Genomic DNA, 21,650 nt, shown 5'->3' on the forward strand with positions numbered 1-21,650 from the left:
GGCTAGAAGCTCTAGAGGAGTGAGGAGGGTGAATTTCAGAAGACTGCCCAGACACTGTGACATCTGCCCAGGGCCACAGCCCTCATCCGGTCCCACCCACTCCTCTAGAGCCATTTAGAGGCCTCTCACCTCTGGTAGGGGTGAAGCAATGCCATTCCTCCTGTCCAGGGAGAGCGGGCACTACAGGAGCAGGATGTGGTACCTCGCTGCCAGCACAACCCAGCTCTGGGACTGAGAGGAACTAGGAAGACTGAGCCACAGTGTTGTGGTGAAATTACACAGAGATAAAAGTCTGTTGTGAGGAAGTAAATATGAAAGCTATCATAAATTAAACTTTATTTTTACCTATAGACTACAAAGCAATTGGCAAGCTAGGAGAGGGGACGTTTTCTGAAGTTATGAAGATGCAGAGCCTGAGAGATGGAAACTACTATGCATGCAAACAAATGAAGCAGCATTTTGAAAGGTATGTGGGTATGTGGCCAGGCGAGTTCCAGACGCGCAGACGCGGGCTGGGATCGGAGGGTGTCTTAATGTTAGTGGGAAGACTGTACAAGGTATCGCCAGATGTCCTTGGACTGCTAAGATTATGAGCTAACGTGTTTAGTACACTGGGATTTTCTCTTGTTCAAGTTCATCGTAATATCAGTAACTAACACATATAATGTGTCTTGTAAGTGTTATACTTCACACTGTGGATGTGGTAAGTTTTTATGAGTAAAACCTCAGTGAAATGTTAGAGTTCCTTGAAATTTATTTACATAAATCAATTAATGTATTAATATATTAGAAAAAGAATCTCTAGCTGGAGAGATGATGGCTCAGAGGTTAAGAGTGCTGACTGACTCCAGAGGCCCTGAGTTCAATTCCCAGCAGCCACATGGTGGCTCACAACCATCTGCAGTGGGATCTGATGCCCTCTTCTGGGGTGTCTGAAAATAGAGACAGTGTACTCATATACATAAAATAAATAAATAATTTTTTTTTTTAAAGAATGTGAGTTCTTTTTTAAAAAAAGAAAGAAAGAAAATGACTCTCCAGCTAGGAATAGAGAAATGTATTCCCCGGGAGTGATCAGCTGCTGTTTGTGGAAAACAGAATTATATTCTAGAACTGTAGTTTCTTATGGGTGATGCTTCTTTTTTTCTTTTTAAAGATTTATTTATTATATATAAGTATACTGTAGCTGTCTTCAGACATACCAGAAGAGGGCGTCAGATCTCTTTTACAGATGGTTGTGAGCCACCATGTGGATGCTGGGATTTGAACTCATGACCTTTGGAAGAGCAGTCAGTGCTCTTACCTACTGAGCCATCTCTCTAGCCCCTGATGCTTCATTTTTATATAATTTTGTATATTATTTTTATTTTGTGTGTGTGTGTGTGTTATCTGCATGTATGTCTGTGTACCATTTGCATGCAGTGCCCATAGAGGCCAGAAGAGGATGTCGGGGCCCCTTGGAACTGGAGTCTGAGACAGTTGTTAGCTGCCCCATGAGTGCTGGCAATTGAACGTGGCTCCTCTGGGAAGGGCACTTGGTTCTTGTAACTGCTCAGACACCGCTCCAGGTCCTGAGGGAATGGTCTTCTGCTGTGGCTTTGCCCACATAGCATCCTCTTATAGCCTTGGAGTTCGTCAACTTCTTGGGGAGTGTCACACCAAGGAGTCATAATCTGTGTGTCATGTAATAATTGCTGACCTCATTGTAACCAAAACATCTTGCAATAAGAGAGGGTTTAACCCCAATGAGTTTGTTTTTATATCAAAGAAATTACTACTTAGAACATCCAAAGAAATTATGAAGAAAATTTGGTATAACTCCCCTATAGTGAAACAGAATCTTGTCTTCTTTTGGTTATTTTACTGTTATTATTTTATTTTTTAGATTTATTCTGTGTGTATGAATGTTTGCCTGTGTGCATGTACCACACTCACACCTGGTGCCTGCAGAAGTCAGAAGAGGCCATCAGATGCCCTGGAGTTAGAGTTGATTGTGAACCACCACGTGGGCGCTGGAAACTGAACCCCAGCCCTATGCAAGAGTAGCAAGTGTGCAGAACCATTTTTCCAGCCCCTGTTGTTGTGGAGGTGGTGGAGGTGGTTTATGTGTGAGAGTGTTTGGCTTGCATGTATATTTCCATGCATTCTTGTGTGCCTGATGCCTACGGAGGCCAGGAGGAGGGCATCAGGTGTCCTGGAACTGGAGTTACAATGGTTGTTAACCTCCTGAATAACCATCACTGCCCACCTCATTATTTGACAAACACCCCTTCTCCTATTAGGAAAATTCTGTTTTGGAATAAACTGAAAGACCACTTGCTTCACCAACCAAAGTAAACATGCTGTCAGAGAGCAGCTCCCGCAGAGACCCTCCACTCTGCTGCAGCTCCCCACCGGATGCCCTCCTCTGTGCGCTTTTCTGTTTGTATTTATGTGGGCTTGGTTATGTGTGTATCACGGATGGAGTTGGCAGGTCTGCAGCTGTAGTTACAGGTGGCTGTGAACTGGGTGCCTGGAACTGAACCCAGGTCCCCTGTAAGACCAGCAAGTGCTCTTAACTTTGAGCCATCTCTCTACTAATGCATTTTTCAACTGATTTAAAATTTTCTTTGTTCTGTTGCTTTAAGAACTTCAGGAAAATATTACCACATTGGAAGATGGTATTTAAGCCGAACCGTATCTGTGTTCCTGGGCCATTTTCACTCACATTTGATACCAGAATAGTCCATCTCATACTCTCTTTTAGGAGAGCTATGTTTTCACATTGACAACCTTTACATGCTTGGGATAAGCAAAAAAACAAAGAAAAGATAACAGTTCTGTTAATTGAGTGTGCACTGAACCTGGGCCACATGCTTGCTAGACAGGCAGTCTACCAACTGAATAGCATCCCCCCAAACCCAAAAATTCTTATTGTTGGAAATTATGAACAAAGTCTATTTGATAGAAAAACAAAGAATCAAAAGTCTACCTCAGCTGGGCATGGTAGCACTTGCCTTAATCCTAGCACTCTGGAGGCAGAGGCAGGAAGATCTTTGGGAGTTCTAGGTCAGCCTGGGCTACATACGGAATTCCAGGCCATCCAGGGCTACATAAGACCTGACCTTGTCTCGAATGAATGAATGAATGAATGAATGAATGAATGAAAAGAAATAATGAGATATATGCTGGCGAGGATGCAGACAAAGCAAGAACTCATCCATTGTTGGTGTGTTGGTGGGAATGTAAATGAGTCTGGTCACTATGGAATCAGTATGGAGGCTCCTCAAATCAATCAATCAATCAATCAATCAATAAAATAGCTAGGCGTGGTAGTGCATACCTAATCCCAGCACTCAGGAGGCAGAAGCATGTGGATCTCTGTGAGTTTGAAGCCAGCCTGGTCTACAAAGCAAGTTCCAGAACAATCAGGGCTACACAGTGAAACCCTGTTTTGAAAAAGCAATAAACAAACAATAAGAACCTTACAACTAACTAAAACTGCACACACCACGTGACAGGGATAGCCTTTCGATGTGCTTACCGAAGGACTCCCGTGAACACATCTCAGAGACACTCACTCCAGCATTTTCTACAGCGCTGCTCACAGAAGCTAAGCAGGGAGTCAGGGTAGGTGTCTGTCAGCTCAGGGGTGGATGAAGAAGCTTATAGACATGAGCGAGGTTTTTAGTCATAAAGAACAACAGAGTTATATTATTTGCAGGAGGAAAATAGATGCAATTGGAGATCACCATATTAAACAAATTAAGTTAGTGGCTCAGAAAGAGAAATATTACCTATTTTCTCACTTGTGGTTTCTAGATTACGTGTATAAATGTAACACCAAAGTAGAAAAGAAACTGTCTAGGGAACTAGCATGAGGGGGCACAGAGAGCAGGGAGGGTGTGCAAAGCATGGGGATTATAGGTAAGTACGCTAGTACTTAGTACATTAGTACTTAGTACATTAGTATAGTAACTTCCCATAACACAGTACCACATAGGAAACAATAACTAAAAGAGCCTTGGTGCCTCTTCTCCTGGGGACATGGGAAAGGTCAAAGGGTGCACATCTGTCAGGAGCATGGATGTGACAAAGAAAGCTTCCATGCAGTTCTTCTGTCCCTTCTTTCCACCTTAGTTTATTTACCTTCCTTTCCCCACCCAAAATACATCCATGTGTGTGCCCCTTGGAGGACGGTCTGGAGGGTGTTCTCTGGAGGCCCAGTTGTTTGTTATTTTGGTTGGTTTGGTTTTGAGACAGGGTCTCACTGTTCAGCATTGGTTGGCCTTGAAAGCACAGTGTAGACCAGGCTGGCCTAGAACTCAGAGATCTGCCTGCCTCTGTCTCCTGAGTGCTGGGATTAAAAGTATGCACCACTGTACCTGGCTGGAGTCCCAACAGGATAGTAGGATAGTATCTAGAGTGTGTGTAAGGCTTCTGAGACTAAAACTATTCACAGCATGTTAAAGGTAAGCTATTTCCTTTCCTCCTCCTCCTCCTCCTCCTCCTCCTCCTCCTCCTCCTCCTCCTCCTCCTCCTTCTCTCTTCCTCCCCCTCCTTCATACATCCTCTGACAGGCCTCACATCCCCCATACATAGCTGATCTCACTATATAGCTGAACTTCACCATGGACTCCTGCTCCTTCTGCCCCTACATTCCAAGTACTGGGATTTAAGGTATGCATCACCACACCCACTGTTTTCTTTATTCTCTGAGGTTTGGGGAACTTTTAATATCAGCATTAAATCATGGCCTTTAGGAGGGGTGACAGTGGGCTTCTTCCTCAAGCGTTTTAGACATGGAATTTCCTTACAAAGCATTTTTCAGGGCCAATGAAACGGCTCAGCATGTAAGGGTGCCTGCTGGCAACCAAACCTGAGACCTGAGTCAGTCACTGGGACTCACATGGTGGGAGGACAGACCTGATTCCTCCATGTTGACTGTGATATAACAGATGTACATGTGCTTACGTATACATATGTGTATTACATATACGTGTGTGTGTGCGCATATAACGACACTTTCCTGATAAATCGTGGTCTGTAGAATACATTGTGAGAAGGTGTGTTTTAAAAGCATTTATTGTGGTACTTTTGTTGTGGCAGATGTCTGAGCGGGAGGTCCTCAGATGGGGACCCATGAGCGGGTGTAAACACACAGGTCCTGAACAGGCCATGTTGATAGCTGCTGTCCAGATGGTGGGCGGCTGCTGCCCTGGCTTCTGTGTCCTGTCCAGCCTTCTCACCACATCCAGACCTCAGAGGGCTGTGCCAGTCCAGCCTGGCTCCAGATCGTGGCTGGGCTGGGAACACGTTGCTGACACTGTGAATATTATGCTGGGCTGGGGAAGGAAACCAGGAGAGGCAGACAGAAATCCGCTTAGACCGGAGCAGGCTTCCACTGCTGTCTGTGGGAGAGCGACTCACCCCTCGGCCTTCCAGCTGGTACCTGGCTCTGAGACGCTGCTGGCTGGGGCCTTTGTCCTGGGGCCTGGGCCTTTCCTGGCTCAGTAAACTCATTTCAGAGGAAACGGCGGAAGTGTCCAAGTGTGCTGTTAGATAGAACTTCTCAGAGTAACTAGGCAGCCTGCTGAGCTTTCCACAGCGGAAAAGTTGGTACAACAGGACCCAGTCAGCTGATGGGAGGATAGCTATCATCTCAGCGAAGGAAGTCTCTGGAACATTGGGTCATTTGAGATACAAGCAGTGCCAAGCACAGTGGCCTTCATTAAGGAAAACCTAATGTAGACCCGCCTGTCCAGAGAACACCTGTCAGCAGCTAAGTGGGAGTTGGAAAGTGCAGACTTCCCCCTCAGGGGGAAGTGGTGTGTCCCATAACTCTGAAATGCTGGCGTTCAGTCTAGTTGGTGAGTTCCATAAGTGGATTAGTACATTTTATTTATTAACATTAATAAATCTTTTCAACACATTTAATTACAGTTTTACACGTTTCTGTGTTTTTACTATGTAAAAGAAACAACCAAAATATCCTTTTATGATACTAGATAACAAAAATTTTAACCCTACTGAACCAGGCTCCCGCTATCATGGGAGTCACATAAGCATTTGTAATGCCGAGTTCCTGGTATAACGGGAACAGCAGATGCCTATTTTCTACAATCCAAGTTTCGTCTAAATCTAACTACTGATGCATGTTATGAACAGTTTTCTAACATGTCTATGTTTCTTTCAAATTTTTGTTCAGGAGGCCAGGCAGGGGGTTAATTATGCTCAAGGGCTCAGAACTGGATCAATGTATTCCTGAGTGAGAAACACCTTGGTGTGAGGTCTGAGATGTCTCTCACGTGTGTCTCATGACTGGCACACGCTTCATTCCCAGTACCAGAAAAAAGCAAAAAGCAAAAGCCAACCAAACAAAAACCCAAACCTTAAATTTTGTAAGCTAATGAAGGTATATGCCAATTTATACTTAATTTCCATTTCTAAGGGGAAAAATAACTTGATTAATTACCTGAAATCCAGGTGAACAAGGTTTTACATGTTGATCATGGAAAATAAATGTAATGTCATAACTGATTTTACGGTTGACCTAACTGTAATCGGCTGTGCGTTTTTGCCTCCATCATAGCATTGAGCAAGTGAACAATCTCCGGGAGGTACAAGCGCTGAGGCGCCTGAATCCACACCCAAACATTCTTACGTTGCATGAAGTGGTTTTGTAAGTATGTCTGAGCCTGGAAAGTTATCTAAAGTAGACAACTTGATACTACAGATCACATTTCTTTTTATCATGGTTCTTTGCTTTGTAGCTGAGAGAGTGGCAGTTATACTTCATCTTATGTAGATTTTTAATTTTGGCAAATTGTGTCTCATTCCAAAGATGAAAATGCCTTCATTTTGGTGACCTGCGCTTGGGAAGCCTGTGTCCAAGGCTTGGCTCCTACCTTGCTGTGAATTACTTTCTCATGAAAGCACGGCCCCTTCTAATCATAACTGATGCAGTTTGATGGCAGTTTTCATTCATGTTCATAAAATAGTTTGTATAAAGTTTACTCATCAATCAAGAAGGCAGAGAGAGCATGGCCACGCCCTGGGCCAACCTGCTGCCTTTTTTAAAACCCTCATTAACATTGCCCTTCTCAAGCCTCTGGGCCAGGAAGTCAGGCTGCGGGACCGGCCATTCTGTGGGTCGGTGCAGCTTTGCCGCTCTGCTCTGAGAACGCGTCCTGAGTGTAGAAGCCATGCCCAGCTTGCAGGGAGCCTGGCCTATCAAATTCTTGGAGGAACTCATCTTCCAACTAAAGTGTAGATGTCAATCATGGGAGAGCAGAGTTTAAAATCAAAATGACAGGTCTGGTCATAGCTGTGTGGCCTCTTGGCCTGCAGTATTCTCGGAAGTCAGCTCAGCATTCATTTGTGATGTGCACAGCACCAAGGTCTCTGAGCCCAGGACAGGCTGCCTAGGCAGAGGGAGCCCTGCAAGACAGACTGGAGGTGAGCGGAACAGCACGGAGCAGTGTAGTTCCCGTGCTTAGGTCTGAGTAAGATCGGGAGAAGCTTGTGGTAGTCCAGAGTGTCTGACCACTCAGTAACAGACCTTCATCACCTGAATGAAGACACTTGTTTTATTGTAACTTAACCCATTACACTAAAGTACCATAAGTCATTCAAAGCTAAACACATCGCTGAGCATGGTGGTGTACGCCTTTGATCCCAGCATTTGGAAGGCAGAGGCAGGTGGCTCTCCATAAGTTCAAGACTCTGTGAGTTTGAGGCCAGCCTGATGCACATAGTGAGTTCCAGACTAGGCAGAGCTACATAATGGAGAGACCATGTCTCACAAAGCAAAGCTAACAGAGTAAAGACGCAGCCCCAAAGCAGCCTCAGCTCACCCTCCTGCAGTTGTGCTTAACCAGCTCTGAAGCTCTTTCCTTGTCTATGCTGATGATTAGTGTTCTATTTTCATGAGATACCCTTTTCAAGGTGTTTTTAGAGCTCTTCTTTAGGATTTTAATAGTATTTTGGATCAATTTTAGTCTAAATATTGATTTGAAGGAAGCTAAAACCTATATGCTGTTTTAATAATTTCATGGCCCAAATGGTCTCTTGTAGGAATGCCTTATTTACCAGAAATGTGTACAAATGCCTATTAAGAGCTTTGATTATGTTTTCTGATTAAGACAAGAAAAAGTACTTAAAACCTGCTTTCTTCTGCAGTGACAGAAAATCTGGTTCTCTTGCACTAATATGTGAACTTATGGACATGAATATTTATGAGCTCATACGAGGTAGGTGAGTGTTTTGAAAGGTAATCTGAGATGATCTTGTAACAAATGTTTGTGGCTGCATGTGCCTTGTAGTCCCTACAGTACGGAGTGGCTCTAGACCCTCTAGGGACAGGGAAGGTGCAGTACAAAGCTGCCACTCGTGGGCCCAGAAGGCATTATTCTCACAATGTCTAGGGATGACTGGAGCCACCAGCCTTCTAGGAGACCCTGTGGTTTATCTGAGCTAGTGTGAAAGGCAAGCCCTCCTCACAGGCTGCACTCTGAGGGCGAGGGTGCTTCGTTTCACCCTCCCCGCTTTCCTTAGCATTTTATTCTGTGCATCTAAGAAGCCCAAGCTCTCCACTGGACTCTCATGGGGAGGAGCCTCCCTCTTCCCATTTGGAGCCAGAAATATCTCATATTTCAGGATGTTCTTCTGTTCCTTTCCTCTGAACATGAAGCACTGTTCAGGAAAGCTCGCTTGCCTGAGATGACCTGTCATGGCCTTGGATGCTTGCAGAGGGACCTGAGGGTGTCAGGAGGCAGCACTTTGGCCTGTATTGAGCAGATGTCCCCGAGAGTTTAACTTCTAGGTTCTGTTAGATGTAACTGATGGAACGCAACTAAGAAAGCGACAGAGGGGATATTCTATCTTATAGATCCTATGGTACCTTAGCTACGGCACAGACCACGGAGCAAGTCCTTAGTTATGTAATGAGACTCTATCTCAAAACCAAACACAAGCAGAGGAGCCTGCACGGTTGCTTCCCTTGGTTGTGTAGCAGCAATTTGCTCTGTATCTGAAGGGTGCATACTTAATGTTAGAAACTATTTTGTTTCCCAGGGTGTGATATTTATACTTTATACTCTAGAAGAGAAATATCCGTGTTGCTATGTGTTTAGACATTTGAGAAAGCTTGGTTTAGAAAATAGTATCTTTATTTTCAATAGCTAGGGAGTGTATAATTGAAGAAACTGAAGCATTTCTTTCTGTATCTACTGACAGGGACTGTATAAGACACACAGTTAGCTCAGCAGACAGTCACTGTTGTCAGTTACCTAGGCACTGTACCTACCTTTTTTTTTTAAATATTTATTTATTTATTTAACGTATACAAGTATACTGTTGCTATCTTCAGACACACCAGAAGAGGGCATTGGATCCCATTACAGATGATTGTGAGCCACCATGTGGTTGCTGGGAATTGAACTCAGGATTTCTGGAAGAGCAGTCAGTGCTCTTAACTACTGAGCCATCTCTCCAACCCACCCTGGCACATCTTATCTGCCTGCTCTGCTGGGTGCAAAAGGCAGTTTACTCTCAAGGTGGTCAAGGATGATGGAATCCTTGATGGGACCTAGGGCTGTTCTGGGACAGCGGTGGGTAGGATGAAGTTTTGGGGTAGAGCAATCAGAGGTCTCTGCACAGGTAATTAAACGCCGTGGCTTTTTCTGGGACACAGGTTCAGAAGTGAGGTCATCATGTGATCTGAAGGTGGAGTTTTCACTCCCAGACACTATGTCAGGCCTAAGTGAAGAGGCAGTAATTTTAACAAAGTGGCCTTCAAGTCTCCAAAATGTAAAGTAGGCAACTGTTATTACCATGATCAACTTGTCAAAGGAGTTATGTATGGCAAAATAGTATGGAAATAGTATTTCATTATTCTGCATGACCTCCAAAATGGCTGAGTTCTGAAGCCAACCAAAAGCAGGTAACCAGGAGGTAGCTGAGGTTCAGAAGGGAGGGAGGGCAAGCAAGAGTGTTGTTACGCACGTGCGTGCATGTGTGTGTGTGTGTGTGTGTGTGTTTGTGTGTGTGTAAGAACCCAGTGCTGTTCACAGGCTAGTTGTGCCTAGAGTTGGGGTTCTGGGTACTGCTGGTAGTTCTAGTTTCCCTCTCCTCCCTCTCTTCCTCTTCCCTGGTCCCTCTCCCCACCCCCCTATCCCTCTCTCCCCTCTCCCTCTCTCCCTTTCCCTTCTCCCTCCTTTCTTCTCTTCCCCTCCCCTCTCTCTCAGTTTTTTTTCAAGACAGGCTTTCCCTGTGTAGCCCTGGCTGTCCTGGAACCCACTCTGTAGACTAGCCTTGCCCTGAACTCACAGAGATTTAACTGCCTCTGCCCCACCCCCCCTCCAAGCCCTGGATGCTGGGATTAAAGGCCTGTGCCGCCACACTTTGTCCTGGCAAAGTTGAACTTTGAAGGATACGGATTTACAATGATAAGCCCTTTTTTGTAAATACTTAATAGAAGGTTGTGGCTTTAACTTGAATGTTGAGTATTTTCACAGGCCAGGGGCTCTTTTGTATGCACTGAATCTAAGTTGTTACCAGCCCAGATGTTAAAGTCAGGCTGACACAGCTGGCAGCATGTACAAGGCACTCATTACTGAAATACGTACCACAGTCCTGAGTGAGTAACACGCCTAGGCAGATGTCTTAGAACTGATGGAGTGCAGGCGGTGGCTGCAGCTGGCCGGCCGGCCGGTCACCCACGACTGTTCACGCTGCTAGGGGCTGTTCTTTCTTTTTGAAGATTGATTTATTTTGTGTATATGAGTGCTTAGCTACATGTACATCTTTGTGCTGGAGAGGGCATCAGACCCCATTACAGATGGCTGTGAGCCACCGTGTGGTTGCTGGGAATTGAACTCAGGACCTCTGGAAGAGCAGCCAGTGATCCCAATTTCTGGGCCATCTCTCCAGCCCTCAGGTGCTCTTCTTAATATTTATAGAAATGCCTATAGATTACTACCCAGTGCTCCCTACCCCCAGGCCTGATGTTCATTTCTCACTTTAAAAATGAGGAAATCAAAGCCCAGAGAAAGAAGCAACTTGCCCAAGGCTATCCACCCTGAGTGGTGGAACTCATCGAAACTAAGCCTGGCTCTAGAGTCCGTGTTCTCAAGCACGCGTGGGCTGCTGTGAGGAACAGACTGCTGCTGGCCCTATTCGTGTCCTCTCCACAGACAAGCTAGCCGAGAACTGAAGCATAGCTAGTAATCCAGGGGAAAGCTCTTCAGGTCGGACGGAGACACACTGGTCTCAAGTCTGAATCCTTCTCGCTACACCCTGGCCTCACAAGGGCTTTCAGTGAGCACCTCTCTCCAGCCTGTTTGTTCTTGTGATGACGATGCAGACTTTCTAAGAGTTCTGTCACTAAAGCTTTCGGTTTAAATAGCAGGTCACATGACTTAATAACTGTTTCCTTTGGCCATTCAAGCACATGGTAGCCCTGTCACACACTAAAGAACAAACGCGGAGCTAAGGGCCACAATCGCGCTGGCTTTAGTGGATTGCTGCTCACATGTACTGTGTGTGAGGGCTGGGATGGGCGAGGCTCTGAGAAGGTAAAGACAGCATCCAGCATCGTGGGTGTGGTTTTTGACATTCAAGATGCCTGTAGTCTGTTACAGAAGCAGCTAGAAGAAAGGGTCCTGTGGCTGTTTTCCTTTGTCTAGCAGGTATGGGGAAGGCAGGGCTGATGAGAACTGGAAACTCCAGGCTTACTTGGACCTGTGGCAGAGTCAGATAAAGGCATCATAAGTCCTGCCCTGGCTGTTGTAGAGGTGGTAACCCAGAGGACCAAGGATTGCCCTGAGTGGAGGTTCCATCCTGACCATGAGAGGCAGAACCAAGGGCACTGGTTGCTGAGGCTGCACCCTGCCTGCAGTCGGTGCTCCTAGCATGTCCCCTTCCTCCTTGTGATGCTTAATCTTCTAAACCCTGAGGCCCTCCAGTGGCAACAGCCTGTGTTTACCTTATTTCAGAAGGAAGAGGCTAGCTCAGAACACCACTTAGCAGACCAACTGCCCTTGCTTGGTGGCAGGGCTGTGTCACTTTAGGGTTGTAGCTTTCAGGGGCTGTGTGGATGAATCAGGCATCCTAAAAGGAGTCCATGATATTGGGAGAATGAAACAAGGTCAGAGAAAGCAACCAGAGTTGGCTTGACTGATGTCATATTGCATCGTTCTCCCGCGTAGCTGGTGTGTTGTGACTCACCAGCCTGCAGCAGAGCTGTAGTCCACACTTCATCAGGTGGTCCCCGAGGACCACAAGGAGAGATGTTGCCAGTTCAGATCCAGGATTTAGCACGTTTAATTCTACCTATTATTAAGAGGACCCTTCAGGTTTCCTGGATCGCACCTGTACATATGTAAGAAGGAAAGCAGTTATGCTCTTCCTGAACACTATTTTGTGCTGGGCAGTGGTGGCTCACACCTTTGATCCCAGCACTCAGGAGGCAGAGGCAGGTAGATCTCTGTGAGCTTGAGGCCAGACTGGTCTACAGAGTGAGTTCTAGGACAGCCAGGGCTACACAGAGAAACCTGTATCAACCACTCCCTCCACCACACACACACAACATAACTACTATGCATTTTAAATTATTTTTTTCTCTATGTCTGTGCGTATGTGTGTGTGTGTGTGTGTGTGTGTGTATGTGTGTACATGAGCCACATATATGCAGGTTGGTCAGAAGAGGGCATCTGATCCCCTGGAGTGGAGCTAGTTTCAGACAGTTGTAAGCACCTGACCTGGGTGCTGGGTACTGAACTCTGGTCCTCTGCAAGAGTGGTACCTAGCTTAACCACTGCACCGATTCTCCGCCCTGCCGTCTGTCTTTGTTACAGCATTCCTAGTATTTTTCTTTTGCATGTCTGACTCAGAATGACTGACATCTTTGTTTCCCTGACTGTCAGGCTCTGCCATTCAGAATGTGTGTGAGACAACTCTTGTCACTGGAATATTTCTTTCTGAAATGATGACAGCATCCTACTAGGGGTTTTGTGCTTTTTTATGGACCTATGTTAAATTATACATAATGATGGGTTTCCTCTGGCATTTTCATCCATGTCTATAATATGTTTTTATCTTATTTGCCCTCTCTACCCTCTACCATCTTTGTCCCTCTCCTGCTAATTTTTTTTTTTTTTCCGAGACAGGGTTTCCCTGTGTAGCCCTGGCTGTCCTGGAACTCACTCTGTAGACCAGGCTGGCCTCGAACTCAGAAATCTGCTTGTCTCTGCCTCCCAGAGTACTAGGATTACAGGCGTGTGCCACCACCGCCTGGCTCCTCTTTAACATCTTTTAAGAAAGTATTTGCTTTTGCCTTGTGTGTGTGTGTGTGTGTGTGTGTGTGTGTGTGTGTGTGTGTGTGTATGCGCTTATTCCTTTCTGTATGTGAGACCCAGTGAGCTTGGGGCTGCTCATAGGAGCACAGATCAGGAGATCTGCCACTGAGGGAAATGTCTCCAGTAACTGCCTGTAGATTCTGAGGGATGTGTGGGGCCCTGTGTGGTCCATTTCCCTCTGTTACAGAATGTTGACAGGCCTAGCCTGTGGATGTCTAGTGCAGATGACCACAGCTGCTGTGGGTTCGGCAGTGCAGTGCACTGTCACACCTAGAAGACAGTGCTCGCAACACTCTACCACACCCTCTGGCTCTCATCATCCCCCAGATCCTCCTGCAGAATCCCCTAAGCCTCAGAGGTTTGGCTTTGTGTCTGAGTCCAGCAGTCACACGTATTCTCAGCACTTACCCATTTGGGAGTGTGCAGCCCTCCTTTGGTTAGGAGCTCCTGGAAAGTGTGGGTCAGATCTCCTCTGTCATGACACGGCGTGTGCTCAGCTGTGTGCTTGTGCAGTCCTCGTGGAGAGCTTGTAGTATGTGCCTCTGGTGTAAAGTGTGGAGAGCCGAGCCATCCAGACCTGTGATCCGTGTCACTGTGTGTATATAGTTCAGTGTCACCCAGTGTGCACTGTGCTTCTGCCTTTCATCTCTATCCAGTGAGCCACGCCCTGTTTGAGAGGTGAAGAAATTGAATTTTAAACACAAATGGAACTTTCCCATTTTCAGTTGCCTAACATAATGTACTTTCAAGGCACAGACTGGAAGGAGTCTGTCCTTGGGTTTGCCGTGGCGCGTAAGAGAGCTGCCCACGAGCATTCAGGTTGCTCCTCTCCCCTCTGGTCACTGGTCTCTGCTCTCATGGCTCTCTGGGTTTTCTTTCTGAGCCTTTTGTGAGATACAGGGAGTTTCTTGGATCACACAGAGACATGTTTGTAACATACATGCAGTTGGCATGACCTTTGGGCCTCCAATATGGAGGAGCATTTGGCTGTGCTATGCTGAGACCGGCATGTGACCAGAAAGCCAGACTTGCTGGAAGACAGGGCCTTTGTGGGAGCGTGTGTGCTGGATGGTCTGTCATAATGCAGGCTGGTTCTCCTTCACAGGCCCTGACTCTCGGTGTGAGTCGATCACTGCTTGCTTAACAAGTTTTACATTAGTGAGGTTGTATGTGACATTCCTAGTGACTTTGCTCACTGAAAACTCACTTGCAGAAGACTCCAGTTACACAGATGAGGGAAGTGGCTTTGGGTTTGTTGCTTGCCCAGCAGACAGCAGGTTCTCCAGTGGTTACTAATTGCCCTTCTTTTCTTTTTGTTTATTCTAGACTGTTTGAAAAGAAGAAACTGGTAGGAACCAGACAGACACTGGGCCTGGGGGATCGTGGTCTGTGGGGATGACTGGGTAGTTAGTAAGCCCATTCCTTTCCCAGGGTGTGGACTCTCTCTGTCTGGATCCCTGGTTTTGTACAATTCTTCTGGTAACTCTCATGAGGACATCCTCCTAGGGATAAACAGGGAAGAAAGCTGGCCACAGTCAGCTGGCTTGGGTGAAGGAGACCAAGGAAGAGAGGAGGGGTGGGTCGCTGATCAAAACCCATGCAGTGGCCCAGGGGAGCGAAGAAGTCAGATTCCTAAACCTGTGCCCATGCCTAGAACTTACTAGATCTGAGTGTGGGCCATCGCATCCGCTTCCTCACAGATCCCAGGAGAGACTTTCCTACCAGTTCCCTCCTGAGGTCAAGCTGAGATGACAATGCCAAGATCTGGATGTGGGGCTGGTGAGATGGCTAAACAGGTAAAGGCTTGTTGCCAGACCTGTGGACACACCTGCGTGGGAGTTGCTCGAATTGTCCTCTGACCTCCACATGCACTTGTGGCATATGTGTGTGCACACACCCATATACACACATTCATACACATTAATAAATAAGTGTGAATTTAAAAAAGAAAGAATTGGCCAGATATGGTGACCTAAGCCTTAAATCCACACACATAGGAGGTAGACGCCTGGCCTACATGTTGAGTCTAGCCAGCCAGGGGGAGCACACAGAGGGAGGGACCCTGTATCAAAAAGACCCCAAAACAAACAAAAGCCACACATGTAAGAGATATGGACATATGGACATGATGGCAGAGTGCACTCCCGTAATTGCAGCAGTGTGAAGGCAGGTGTGAACCAGGGACTCTAGAGACGCAAAGGATGGAGGGGGACGTGAGAAGTCAGGACCAATTCGTGACTGCAGGCAAGCCCAAGGGGAGCCAAGCGCCAGCCGCTGTGAGGAAGATGGAAGGCGCTTGCTCAGGCCAGGCTGAGACACAGAGTTGTGAGGCCTCAGCCCTCCCCAGGCTGGGACTGGACGTTTGTGTCATCATACTTGGACCTCCATTTTCTATATAGGGAAAAGGTTGTTGACAGGGCGTCTGATGTTGTCTGAGGGTGGCAGATAATGGGTCCTCCTGCTTTAGCCCCCAGTGCTGCACTTGAAGACGTAAGACACTGTGTGCGCATGTGTGTAAGTACTGGCCCTTTCCACTGACTCGGGTGTCTAAGCACACTGGGAAGTGATGCACTGCTGAGCTGAGCTCCATCTCTGGCTCCACACACAGCAGGTTATCACATCCCTCAGGCCTGGGAAAGCTAACAGAATTTTAGTTTTAATTAATTTTTAAAAAGGAGTGTTTTGTAAGAGTGTTTTGCCTGCTTGTGTATCTGTATACTGCATGTGAGCCTGGTGCAAATGGAAGGCAGAAGAGGGTGGCGGGGGACTTGGAGCTGGAGTTAGCAATGGTTGTGAACAACCATGTGGGTGCGGACCACAGCCTGGTCCTCTGCAAGAGCAGCAGTGCCTCGAACCACCACTAAGCTAACTGTCATTCCCCTTTATATTTTAAGATGTATTTTATTTGTGTGTGTGTGTGTGTGTGTGTGTGTGTGTGTGTGTGTGTGTGTGCGCGCGTGCGCGTGTGTACCTGAATGAATGGATTTGGCCTGCAGAGCCCAGAAGAGGCTGTTGAGTCCCCTGAGACAACTGCCCAGTGTGGTGCAAGAGCAGGAAGTGCTCGCTGCGGAGCCCTCTCTGCCCCAGATCGTTTTGTAAGTTTAGGGATGTCATGTGAAACAATATAATCAAAGATTATGGTATTGAATGAAAAGTTAGTTGCACTTAGAGATCTTAAAACTAAATTATTTTCTGCTCGTGTTGTGAGACAGTGCTGCGATATAGCTCAGGCTGGCTTGTCTAGTGTAGGCTGGCCTTGAACTTACAGCAATCTTGCCTCTATCTCCTTTTTCTGTTGTTGTTGTTGTTTTGTTTTTGTTTTGTTTTTTGGAGACAGGGTTTCTCTGTATAGCCCTGGCTGTTCTAGAACTCACTCTGTAGACCAGGCTGGCCTCGAACTCAGAAATCCGCCTGCCTCTGCCTCCCAAGTGCTGGAATTACAGGCGTGTTCCACCACACCCGGCTTGCCTCAATCTCCGGAGCTCTGCAATTACAAGTACCATCTTCTGCTGACTTAAATTATTTTCTGATTTGTTTGTTTTGCATTGTTGTATGTGAAACAGGGTTTTATTTAGCTTAGGCTCTTCTCAAATCACTGTGTAGCTCAGGCTGGCCCTGGAATCTGATTTTGTGCCTCTACCTCATGAGCACTGGGTTATGGGCCTGCGGTTGACTATAACTATTTTCTTTCTTTTTTTTTTTCTTTTTGTCTGTTTTTTGTTTTTTGCTTTTTCGAGACAGGGTCTCTCTGTGTAGCCCTGGCTGTCTCACTCTGTAGAGCAGGCTGGCCTCAGATCTGCTTGCCTCTGCCTCTAGAGCACACCACCACCACCACCGCCCTGCTAATCATTTTCTATTTACATATCACAAATATCCTTGTCTGGCAGTTCAAAGAAAGAGAATAAATTTATTTACTAAAAATTATTACACACTTTGAATTAACAATGTCAAGTAGGAAGAGAGAGAGAGTGGAGCATGGTCCTTGTGAGGAGTGGGGACAGGGTGAGAACACTCGCCTGTCACACCGAAGTCAAGAACGTGTCCTGACATTTTTGACAAACAGTAAGACCGTGAGTGCCGGGAGCTGCGGATTTGGACTGCAGAGTCCCTGGGGCTAAGAGCTTGTGCTGCTCTCCCAGAGGACCCAGTTCAATTCTCAGCTCTCAAACTGGGCAGCTCACAACTCCTGTACTTCCGACTCTAAGATGTCCAGTGCCCACTCATGCACATGTCACGAGCACGCACAAACATGTATTATGTATGTATCATGGTGCATGCCTGTCTTCTCAGCTGAGTCAGGAGGATTGCTTGAGCCCAGAAGCTAGGGATTAGCCTGGGCAACATAGAGACATCTCATCTCAAAATATGTAATGACTCCCATGTGGCACAAAGCCTGGGAATAGAGGAGGGTTTCACACGAGTCCTCAGGGTTTCAAGAGCAACACAAACCTTAGGGGATGTTCTGGAAGGCTCCAGTCAGACTGTGGTGCCTTGACGGGCACTCGGTATTATTCTCACTAGAGTCAAAATGTATGCTTTGTGTGATATTAGCTGAATTGTGCCTGTGTGTAAGATTTTAAATGGTGGGCTGGTGAGATGCATCAGCAGGTGAAAGTACTTACCACCAAACCCAACAATCTGGATCCAAGTTCTGAGACCCACATGATGGAAGGGGAGACCCAGCTCCCACAAGGCCTCCTCAGACTGTGCCCTGCCTATGTCCTCCTCTAGCTAACTAAAGGTGCAAAAATTAAAGGACATGTTTACACCATCTTTCCTAAAAGTACTTCAGGTTATTTTCCACTGGGAACCTAAGTTGTCACATACTTAATTTTTATTTTTAGAGAGGAAGGAGTCTTTTTGAGCTAAGGCCTTGTGTAATTCAGGCTAGTGTGAAACTCATTGTGTAGTGCAGAGTGACCTTGAACTCTTGCTCCTCTGCCTTGTCTTCTGAATGCTGGGTTTACAGGAGTGTGTCGCTAGCCCAGCCAGCTTTCACACTCTGTTAGAGTCTGTGTTTATTTTATAAAGGTGTGCATGTGTGGCATTAGTAAACATATTGGCTCATCTCCTTGCCTACACAGGGAGAAGACATCCATTATCAGAAAAAAAGATCATGCATTACATGTATCAGTTGTGCAAGTCGCTGGACCACATGCACAGGTAGCTGGGAGGGGCGGCTCCCCAGCTGGTGTGCAGGGACATGGCTCTAGGCGGAGACTGCAGCAGGAGGTGCAAGTCATTCTCTTCATTCTGTCTTTACTACTCAATGCAGAAACGGGATATTTCACAGAGATGTAAAGCCAGAAAATATACTAGTAAAGGTAAAAACTTTTATATAGAAAGGTTTATTTTGATATCAAAATAAAGGTAGATTATAAAGTTTTAAATGTTTTATTTTTTCGAGGTTTATATTTTATTTTTAATTAAATATATGTGTTTGTCTGAGTGTGGGTAGGTGCAGAAGTTTAGGTGCCCATAGAAGAGGGTAGACTTGTGAGAGCCTTGGAGCTGGAGTTACAGGGTTGTGAGCTGCTGTGTGGGTGCTGGGAACAGAACCTGCGTCCTTGGCCAGAGCAACATCCACTCTTAACCACTGAGCCTTCTCTCCAGACTCAGAATATAAAATTTGATTCACTGGGTACATCTTCTGCACAGATAGCTGGAAATATGGTTTGGGTCTGAGATTTTTTTAAAAGATTTGTTATTTATGTATGTGAGTACACAGTCACTATCCTCAGACACACCAGAAGAGGGCATTGGATCCCATTATAGATGGTTGTGAGCCACCATGTGGTTGCTGGGAATTGAACTCAGGACCTCTGGAAGAGTAGCCTGTGCTCTTAACCACTGAGCCACCTCTCCAGCCCTCGGTCTGAGTTTTGTGGACTGGAGTAGAACCCAGGCCTGTTCATGCTGGGCAGACTGTGCCCTGGCCTGGGCTCTCAGGTTTCATTCTCCACATTTGTGTCAACACCATTGTCCTCTCTCCTGATGGATGCACTGTGAGGAGCCAGCCCCTCTCAGCAGGCAGGCAGCTACTCCTGCAAACAGCCATTCTCCATGCTGACTGTGTGTGAGAAGGAGAGTTTGGAGGCCTCCAACTTTGAGATTTCTTAGACTTGAGGTCTCTTCAGAAGTCTCCTGTGCTACCCAAGCTTAAAGTGTGTACGTGTGGATTCTCACATGGACTTCCCATCAAAGAGTCCCCTTGAGCCACAAGGCTGTAAGATGCCTGTGTGTGGTAAGGCTAGACCTGAACCACCTGGGACAGACAAATTGGGTGCTGCCGTAGGAGGCTGTCTGTAATTGGTGCTCCACTTAGCCACCTTCCGAACACAGGGAATTTTGTAGATATTTTCTGTTCTCCCACTAGAGACACTCTGAAGTGCCTCAAAGCCTGCACATTGTGTGTTGCTTAGCTGCTGGAATTTCCCCATAGTTTGTACATTAGAAATGGTCTGTGTGACAGTGGCTACAGACTGAGATAGAGCCAACCCTACTCTCTGTCCTTTGCAGCAGGATGTCCTGAAACTAGGGGACTTTGGGTCGTGCCGGAGTGTCTATTCTAAGCAGCCCTACACAGAGTACATCTCTACCCGGTGGTACCGGGCCCCAGAGTGCCTCCTTACTGACGGGTTCTACACATACAAGATGGACCTGTGGAGCGCTGGCTGCGTGTTCTACGAGATTGCCAGGTAGAGCTGGGCCAGCACCGGAACTTGATGTACCTCAAAGGATGAAGTGGGCAGGTCACATGGTGAGGCTGGGTGAGGCACTTGGCAGATCCTTCCTCTAAGTACCGAGGCTACGGTCATTGGTGTCTGTCTGGTTTCCACTGCCTGGCTTCCCTCAGCAGGCAGTTGGTAGGATTTCATCTCACTTCTTCCTGCCAAGTACCTGCCCTTGCATTATCATGTGGGCAGCGGCGCCAGCAGGTCCCATGGCGGAGTGGGGCTAAGGGTGGGGCTTGATCATGACTATGGACAGGAGCTCAAGATCAGCGAGGCAAGGCTCCACCACCTTTGATGGCATGAGGAAGTGAGAGCAAGTGGTCTGCACAGTGTGCGTGAGGCTGCTCTGACAGCCTTGCACTTTTCTAGAAAGCCCCAGCCCATTCTTCCTCTGACCTTTTGATACCATTCCTGGGAAGAACCGGCTGAGAACAGCCTGAGGGCTTGTTGCACTCAGAGGTGAGTGCTGTCCCCCTCAAGCAGGGGAGGGGAGGGGATGACAGCCATTGCTCACCGAGTGAATCTTCAGTGAAGTAACAGCACGGGCAGGGGGCACCCATTCCCACCTGCCCCAGTGACTGCTGGGGAACCATGGTGTGGCCGCACATCAGCTTTCTTTGCCACTAGTTCTTGGGTGCTAGGGATGTTGTCTGGAAAGTCCAATGGAGACTTTACTGAGGCTGTAAATGACAACAGCCGATCCTGTCACAGACTAAGACTCTTGGGTTAGTTTGGAAGGATATTAAAGGACACATAGGCAAGAGCACGGCAGCTAGTGCTGTGTGCGCACAGTGCCAGGAGCCTAGGCGAGCCTGCTGGGCTTCGTCACCCCCCCCCCCAGTGTCCCCTTTGGTCGTGGAACTAAAGAGTCCTACAGCCAGAGCTGTATCTGAAGTCTTTGTTGTGGCCCAGAACATAGATTGGGTTATTCATATAGGTCTAATTTTTTTTTCCAAGACAGGAGTCTCTCTGTGTAGCTCTGAGTACCCGGGAACTGTCTGTTGACTGTCTCCTAACGGCTTAAGAGCACTGCTGCTGTCCCAGAGGACCTGTGTTCAGTTGCTAGGACTCATATGATGGCTCCATAATTCTAGTTCCAAGGGTGTGATGTCCTCTTCAGGGCTTCCCTGAGCATCTATCTGGCAGGCACAGGTATACACACAGGCAAAACACCCATACATAATTTAAAAAACAGTAAAACATTTAAGTTTAAACACATCTTTTAAAAAAGAAAGAAAGGGGCTGGAGAGATGGCTCAGCGGTTAGGAGCACTGACTATTCTTCCCAAGGTCCTGAGTTCAAATCCCAGCAACCACATGGTAGCTCACAACCATCTGAAATGAGATCTGATGCCCTCTTTTGGTGTGTCTAAAGACAACTACAGTATTCTTATATATAATAATAAATAAATCTTAAAAATAAAAAAGAAAAATGTAAGCCTACAATAACATGTTCAAAGCCAGTAAGAATGGACTGTAAAACCAAGAGCTGAGGGTATATTAGTGATGGGGCACTTGCCTACTATGTACAAGGCTTTGTGCAAAGAACTATAAACACACACAGAAAAAGAAAGAAAGAA

The 21,650-nt window shown here is 46.6% G+C and overlaps 1 protein-coding gene across 2 annotated transcripts in view; it reads left to right on the plus strand.

Annotated features, from left to right (window-relative positions):
• The window catches only part of Mok (MOK protein kinase), a 34,560-nt gene that overhangs the window by 8,387 nt on the left and 4,523 nt on the right, over positions 1 to 21,650 (plus strand). For both annotated transcript variants that reach the window (XM_052185009.1, XM_052185010.1), the window contains exons 2-7: positions 352 to 466; positions 6,572 to 6,661; positions 8,161 to 8,231; positions 18,422 to 18,500; positions 18,613 to 18,661; positions 19,857 to 20,035. In XM_052185009.1, the coding sequence (XP_052040969.1) occupies positions 352 to 466; positions 6,572 to 6,661; positions 8,161 to 8,231; positions 18,422 to 18,500; positions 18,613 to 18,661; positions 19,857 to 20,035 (583 nt within the window). The remainder of the gene's footprint in view (positions 1 to 351; positions 467 to 6,571; positions 6,662 to 8,160; positions 8,232 to 18,421; positions 18,501 to 18,612; positions 18,662 to 19,856; positions 20,036 to 21,650) is intronic.

This window comes from Apodemus sylvaticus, chromosome 6, assembly GCF_947179515.1.
Source record: "Apodemus sylvaticus chromosome 6, mApoSyl1.1, whole genome shotgun sequence".
Lineage (NCBI taxonomy): Eukaryota > Metazoa > Chordata > Mammalia > Rodentia > Muridae > Apodemus > Apodemus sylvaticus.